The following is a 7,772-nucleotide window of genomic DNA, read 5'->3' on the forward strand; positions in this document are numbered from 1 at the left end:
AAGATCGACTGCTTTCCTTAATACACAGTCCTGCAATCTTGGGCTACATGTGTGCCCAATTTCCCAGCCATTCTGGAAACGTAAAGGGTTGGGTAACAGGGTGGGGGCATGTTGCACTTTTTTTATGAAGGCAAAGGGCAGAATCCTTCATCTCTGTTTCTTATTCTTTATTTGCTCTACATTGGGGCCCAACACTTTTAAAGTCTCTGCTATAGTTGTCTGAAAAATTCCTACATAATTACTAGAAAAATCAGACAGATTTGATGGTGAACCTTCTAGTAGCTGAGTTTTGACAAGTCTGTACTTTTCATCTGTGGGCATGCTTGGAGGTTACAAGTCCGATACCAGGCTGAGCAGAATTGTTTCCTTAAACATGAACTTTGGATTTAATTCTTCCAATTTTTATCACACAAAGGTTTACTTGCCTTTACTGTTCAGGGACAAGGAAATCTAGCTGCTAAAGTCGGCAGACTTTGGCTAAGGTAAACCTCTCTAGTGATGTACACTCTCTAAGAATGTAGATTGGCACTTCCTTGTCCTAACAGTCTTTTGTTAATCGGATCCTCTTTCTCCAAAGTACAGTGTAGGCTTGTAGAGTCCTTCGCACATTGGACTTGGGATGATATATTAAACTTGTAAACACTGATGTTTTGAAAAGGGGTTTTACTCTGGTACAGACACGTTAATTGTTCTGCAACCTACCAAGTTTGCTCTTCACGTGCAGACTGCATGTGGGAGGTTTTTGTATTTTTTCATTGGTAAAAGAGGAAGAGAGTCTCCCTGGACACTCACCCAAAACCAGAGAGGAGTTAAACTCTGTAATTAGGGTGTGGTGGCAGTGATTACCAAGAAATGGTCTGACTCAGTATAAGGCAGGTTCCAATATTCCTGATTCAACCATTTTTTCTTTACATTAACCAAAACAGGAGGACAACACTGTGTGGTCCCACAGACTACCTTCTTCCAGAAATGATAGAAGAGTCCCCATGATGAAATGTTGATGTGTGGTGTGTAGGTGTCCTTTTATAAGTGTCTGGCAGGATATGCTCTGTTTGAAGCACCAACTGGTATGGAGACTTTCAGAAGCATAAGAGAGAGATGTTTTGTATTTCTAAAAATAATGAAGAGCAAAACAGTTTCATAACCATAAATGTTCACTTTAATTGGGATGAATGAAGCTCTTGTTAGTGGCTAGATATACCTGACAAAGTCACACAAAATTCTGGGGCCAAATCTGATGGCCTATTGCTGTGAACTGTGAGAGAATAGCAGCTCATAGGATTAAGTTGAAGGGCCTAGCAAACCAGCACAACTGCCATTTGACACCAATCTGAGAGGGATAGACAATGCCTCTCATTAATGACTCATTAATTAAGTCATTAATGTGCATTAGGGTACTGCACAGAAAACAAAACTGACACTGTCTTTGTTCAGAAGCCTAAGACGCTCTACAGCAGGGATAGGCAACCTTGGCTCTCCAACTATTGTTGAACTACAACTATAATAAATTGTGGCTGGGGATGATTAGTGTTGTTCAACAACAGCTGGAGAGCCAAGGTTGACTACCCCCTGCTCTGCAAGGTGGGTGAGAGTGAGAAGAAAGCAAGGATTGGTAGAGATAGAAAAAGGTTACCTTGTAGGTAAGAAAGGTGGATGGGAGTAGAGACACACGGGTAACAACGATCAGGCAAGGGGAGACAGTTGTCTAGGGGCCCCACTGCCTGGAGGGGCCCCCCAGAGGCACCTCACATGACTCCCCATTGCCCCCTGCCCAGCCCCAAGGCCCCTCAGCCACTTGCCCTGTTCGCTGTCTCTCCTGCTTGTTCTCCTGGCCCGCAATGGAAGCAGCAGACAAGCTGCAAAGAACTCCTTTTCTCCCGCTTCTCAGCTGATCGGCAGGTGGGCGGTGCTTCCACGGAGGCCTCCGTGTAGGCCTCTGTGAAGCCTGAACTCGAGTAGGGCCCAAGCAAGCCAGGAAGGAGGAGGCAGCCAGAGTGGCCACCACTGTTCTCTGCAGCAGAAGACCCCTTGCTGCCCTGCCCAACCCAGCCCAGCATTTGCTAGGTAGAGTGTGAACTCCTTTTTGTGGTTACCTCCCCCCACCCCGGGATATATAGGGATCTGCTTGCCATAGGGCTTTGGTATGGGGGTTGGGACTGAGAAGTCTCTGAATATTTATTTTAAAACAGCTTGGAAAATTTGCTGGCTTAAAAAAAACTATCTAAAAAGTCCTATAAGTGGCTTGTTTCATGGCAGAAAATTACAAAAACTATTGGAACAAACAGTATTATATTTCATTCATTCATAAATATACTTATGTTCAAGTTGTTTTGCAACCCAGAAGGTCTGAGTGAGAACTGTGAAGCATGTGTGGTGCTTTTATTTTATTTTTCTTGTGTGTGAACTGCTCCCCAATAACTCGCAGGGACTTCAGGGTAAATCGGGCCATGTGAATGCAGCACCTCCATTCCAGAGGAGAGGTGTGTTAAAGGGCTTTAAAAGCCCCTTGTGAAAAACCTCCTGGAATCAAACTTGACTGAATTTGTTCAGAATTCTGAGAAAACAAACATAGGCTCACCCTGCATGGTTGAAAGTCTCCTTGCTAATCTGCAGTGAGGGGGCCATTTTAATAATTAGCATTGCTAGTGTGTTCTAGGCATTAAAAGTAGCACAAATATATAGTACTCAATGTATATCACTATATACTGTGACGTGTGCATGTGTGTATTCAGTGAAATGTATTTCCAGGCAGCATACTTATTTTGAAATATCAGACTTAAATCCTTGGGGACCTGGGGTGTGGGGAGGCCCTGGACTTTGAGTGTGGGGGGGGGCATTTAAAAATCTCGTCTCTGGGCCCACTCCAACCTTGCTACGCCCGAGTAGAGAAGCAGGTAAACTTAGGAGAAGCTATCTTTGTATCTCTCCTTTCCCCCTCACCCCCATGAAAAGCTTATTTTTATATTTTCTTTCCTTCCAAGGTTAAATTCGAATTTCCTTTTTGGATGTTGGATGGAGCCAGGGATCTAACTGCTAAAGTACTTCATTGTACACCTTCTCTGAGGCATCCTCTGAAAGAAATAATAGAACATACCTGGGTTAAGACCAACTCAAGGAGAATCTTTCCACCTGTCTACAACAAAACAGAAAAATAAATGTTTGCGCTATATCCTACGGGCTAGAGACTGTCATACATATCTTGTCTATTTTTCAGATGGCTGATCTCACCATGACCATCACCACATATGCTCTTGCTTTCCCCTTAAACCACTTTTTGTATCTGTAAGAAGGGGAAAGAAAACTATTCCCTAATGTAAACGAAAAGGAAAACTTCCAATCTTAATTTTTAAAAAAACAGAAATCAGTCTCACAGCAGCTTTTGTCGCCTCTTGTGGTATAGTGAGGACTATCCAAGTAAACACTTAAGTCATAGGTTTTAAAAGAGAAAAAAGTGGGTTGGAGAAAAGAGCTAGAAAACCCTCAATCCACATGAGCTTCAAATGTCCCTATTTACTGTACCAGACAGCCCCTATTTTCTGGAAACTGTCTCTATTCTTGCCCTTTGGGGTTGCCTTTTTCATATGTTTGCCATGTGAGTTGCTGCAGTCGCCATTCTTCATGATTCAGCTCCCTTCCCCAGAGTATCTTAAAATGAAATGCATTGTGTCTCTGGTGCACTTGCATGGAAAAGAGTGCACAGGGCACTTTGGTGCACAGCAGTTAGTGGGTGGAATCCAATCTTCCACAATATGTAATGGGGTGGGGGAGGCTTGAGCAGTAATCCTAGATATAAGTGGTTACAATTTGCATCTGTAAAACGTTGGAGGGTATGGGCTTAGCTAATTTGTTTTAGTAATTTCAAGTATCTCTACATGCAGTTTATTACCTGCTCTCTATTTCTGGCATGCTTGTTTGGAGTCAGATCTATAAGGTATATGTGTGTATATATAAAAATAAAACTCTCTAAGGCGTACCCGTGGCTAATCCCATGTGTGGCAGGTCTCATGAGAGTTCACAAGCAAAAGCACCGTGGTGATTGGGCAGTGGAGATTCCATATGCAAATAGGGAGGAGGAGCCTGTGGCACCATGGTGATTGGACAGTGGGGATTCCATATGCAGATAGGGAGGAGGAGCCTGTGGCACCATGGTGATTGGGCAGTGGGGATTCCATATGCAGACAGGGAGGAGCCTGTATTGATTAAGGTCAGTTGGAATAGAACTGTTACTGATCGGAAGATGTTCTTGATTGTAGAGGAGAAGAATATATATTTACTGTATTAAAAAAAGGATAGTGGGCTGGGGTCTGCGAAGAAAGAGCCCCTTCAGGAGCAAGAGGCTGCCGTTGTGTGAATGAGAGAAGGAAACAAGATGAGCAAGTTCTGTTAACTCAGGAAGGGATAGAGAGAAAGAAGAGAGGGGAAGAAAGACAGGGAAAGTGAGTGGAGGAGAAAGAGAGAAAAAGAGAGGGGAAGAGAGAAAGAAGGAAGTGCGAGGGATGGGTCCGAGCCTGTCAGTGGCTTGAGGGGAACGAGCAGCCATGGCAGCACCTATTGGCAGCAAGGAAAAGCCCAGCCAACCACTGCTACTATTTAGGGCTATGGAGGCCATTGGTAAAGGGTGGCAGGCAGGCAAAGGATAGGCCTGGGTCTGTCAGTGGCCTGAGGGAAATGAAAAGCCATGGTGGTGGCGGCAGCAAGGAAGGGCCCCGTCATCCGCTGCTGCTGCTGCTGCTGCTCCTGTGGGGAGGAGCAGGAGTGGGGCTTGGTTGAGGGTGGGGAGGTCTCTGCGGATAGGAGACTGCAGCTTGGCCAAAAGGCAGCAGCAACGCTGCAGCCACGACTGAGGGGGGTGAGGGGGGTGGAGGAGGAGGAGCAGGAGTACAGCTTAGGTGAGAACATAAGAACAGCCCTGCTGGATCAGGCCCAAGGCCCATCTAGTCCAGCATCCTGTTTTGCACAGTGGCCCACCAGATGCCACTTGAAGCCTACAGGCAGGGGTTGAGGGCATGCCCTCTCTCCTGCTGTTACTCCCCGGCAACTGGTACGCCTGCCTTTAAGACCGGATGTGGCCTATAGCCCTCCAGCTAGTAGCCATTAATAGACCTCTTCCCATGAAGTTACCCAAACCCCTCTTAAAGCCATCCAGGTTTGGCTCTCACCACATCTTGTGGCAGAGAATTTTCCAAGTTGATTATGTGTTGTGTGAATCTGTTTTTGTTGTGTTATCTGTTTGCTGTTCCTAAATTTCCTGGCAATCAATCTCATGGGATAACCCCTGGTTCAAGTGTTATGTGAGAGGGAGAAGAATTTCTCTCTATCCACTTTCTCTACACCATGCATGATTTTATAGACCTCTATCATGTCTCCCCACAGTCGTCTTTTTTCTAAACCAAATAGCCCCAGGTGTTGTAGCCTTGCCTCATAAGGAAGGTGCTCCAGGCCCCTGATCATCTTGGTTGCCCTTTTCTGCACCTCTTCCAGTTCTACATGTACTTTTTAAGATGTGGTGACCAGAATTGTACACAGTACTCCAGGTGTGGCCGCACCATAGTTTTGTATAAGGACATTATAATATTAGCCATTTTATTTTCAGTCCCCTTCCTAATGATCCCTAGCATGGAATTGGCCTTTTCCACAGCTGCCGAACATTGAGTCGACACTTTCAACAAGCTGCCTACCATGATCCCAAGATCCCTCTCCTGGTCAGTCACCGACAGCTCAGTTCCCATCAGCGTATACTTTAAGTTGGGTTTTTTCGTCCCAATGTGCATCACTTTCCATTTGCCAACACTGAACCCCATTTGCCATTTTGTCACCCGCTCACCCAGTTTGAAGAGATCCTTTTGGAGCTCCTCACAATCCGTTTTGGATTTCACTACCCGAAAGAGTTTGGTATCATCTGCAAATTTGGCCAATTCGCTGTTTACCCATAAGATCATTTATGAATAAATTAAAAAGCACCGGTCCCAGTACAGATCCCTGGGGGACCCCACTTCTCACTCCCCTCCATTGTGAAAACTCTCCATTTATCCATACTCTCTGTTTCCTGTCTTTCAACCAGTTAGCAATCCACACATGTACTTGTCCCCTTATCCCATGACTGCCAAGTTTCCTCAGGAGTCTTTAATGAAGAACTTTGTCAAAAGCCTTTTGGAAGTCCAGGTAGACTATGTCAACTGGATCACCTGGATCCACTTGTGACACTCTCAAAGAACTCCAAAAGGTTTGTGAGGCAAGATTTACCTTTGCGGAAGCCATGCTGGTTCTCTCCTTGCAGGGCCTGTTCTTCTACGTGCATTACAATTTTATCCTTGAGGATGCTTTCCATCAATTTGCCTGGAATGGGCATTAAGCTAACCATCCTGTAATTTCCCAGATCGCCCCTGGATCCCTTTTTGAAAATCGGTGTTACATTCCAGTCCTCCAGTACAGAGCCCGATTTCAGGGATAAGTTAAATATTTCTGCAAGGAGGTCGGCAATTTCACATTTGAGTTCTTTGAGGACTCTTGGGTGGATGCCATCCAACCCGGGCGATTTGCTAGTTTTCAGTTTTTCCAGACAGTTTAGAACATCATCTCTTGTCTCCATCCCCAAAAAGCCTGGTTCAGGAACAGGTATATGCTCAGAATCCTCTGCCATGAAGATGGACACAAAGAACTCTTTAGCTTCTCTGCAACCTCCATATCCTCCTTAATAATCCCTTTCATTCCCTCACTGTCTAATGGTCCAACTGCCTCCCTGGCAGGTTTCCTGCTTCTGATGTATTTAAATAAATTTTTGTTATTCCCCTTGATGCTTTTAGCTAAATGTTCCTCAAATTCTCTTTTCACCTCCCTTATTGTCACCTTGCATTTCTTTTGCCAGAGTTTGTGTTCCTTTTTGTTCTCTTCATTTGGACAGGCCTTCCAATTTCAGAAGGAAGTCTGCTTCCCTTTTATGTCTTCCTTGACATTACCTGTTAGCCACGCTGGCATCCTCCTGGACTTAGTGCTACCTTTCCTCCTTTGGGGTACACAATCTAACTGGGCTTCTAGTATTGTGGTTTTGAGTAAACTCCATGCATTCTGGAGTGAAGTGACTCTCCTGATTTTCCCTTTCAGCTTTCTTTTCACCATACTCCTCATTTTGGAGAAATTCAAAGTTTCTGTGTTAGACTTCCTTGGTGATTCTCTCTCTGCATGTATGCTGAATTTGATCGCACTATGGTCACTATTCCCTAAGGGGTCGATGACATTGACATCACGCACCAGGTCCTGGGTGCCACTCAGAATTAAGTCCAAGGTTGCCTTCTCTTTGGTTGGTTCCAAGACCAACTGTTCTAGGTACAGTCATTCAGTGTATGTTGAAATTTGACCTGTCATTACCTGTGAATTTACCCAGTCTATATGTGGATAATTGAAGTTACCCATTATTACTGCCCTGCCTCTCCTTGACACTTCTCTGATTTCCTCCTGCAACTCCCAATCACTGTCAGCATTTTGATCCGGAGGGCGATAGCACGTCTCCAGTAGCACATTTCCTTTCAGGCCTTGTATTGTCACCCACAGGGTTGCTGTGGAGGACTACAGTCCACCTAGGTTTTCTACCTTGTTAGATTCTATCCCTTCTTTAACATACAGTGCTACTCCACCTCCAAGGCGCCCCTCCCTGTCCTTTCTATAGAGCTTTTATCCAGAGATAACAGTGTCCCACTGGTTTTCATTGTTCCATCATGTTTCTGTTATGCCCACTATATCTATTTCTGTGTTAGCAACCAAGCACTCTAGCTCAC

The 7,772-nt window shown here is 44.9% G+C and overlaps 1 protein-coding gene across 3 annotated transcripts in view; it reads left to right on the forward strand.

Moving 5' to 3' along the window:
* The window catches only part of LOC128322692 (androgen-induced gene 1 protein-like), a 96,542-nt gene extending 92,510 nt beyond the window's left edge, over window positions 1–4,032 (forward strand). The window contains exon 10 of one of the 3 annotated variants that reach the window (XR_008305890.1): window positions 2,982–3,011. Coding sequence is in view for 2 of the 3 variants with exons in the window: in XM_053244446.1 (XP_053100421.1) it covers window positions 2,982–3,155 (174 nt within the window). In the remaining variant the exon portion in view is untranslated. Of the gene's footprint in view, window positions 1–2,981 lie in introns of all 3 variants that reach the window. The other 2 variants (XM_053244446.1, XM_053244447.1) reach the window with 2 other exon arrangements.
* Window positions 4,033–7,772: the final 3,740 nt, after the last annotated feature.

This window comes from Hemicordylus capensis, chromosome 4 (assembly GCF_027244095.1).
Source record: "Hemicordylus capensis ecotype Gifberg chromosome 4, rHemCap1.1.pri, whole genome shotgun sequence".
NCBI classification, from domain to species: domain Eukaryota; kingdom Metazoa; phylum Chordata; class Lepidosauria; order Squamata; family Cordylidae; genus Hemicordylus; species Hemicordylus capensis.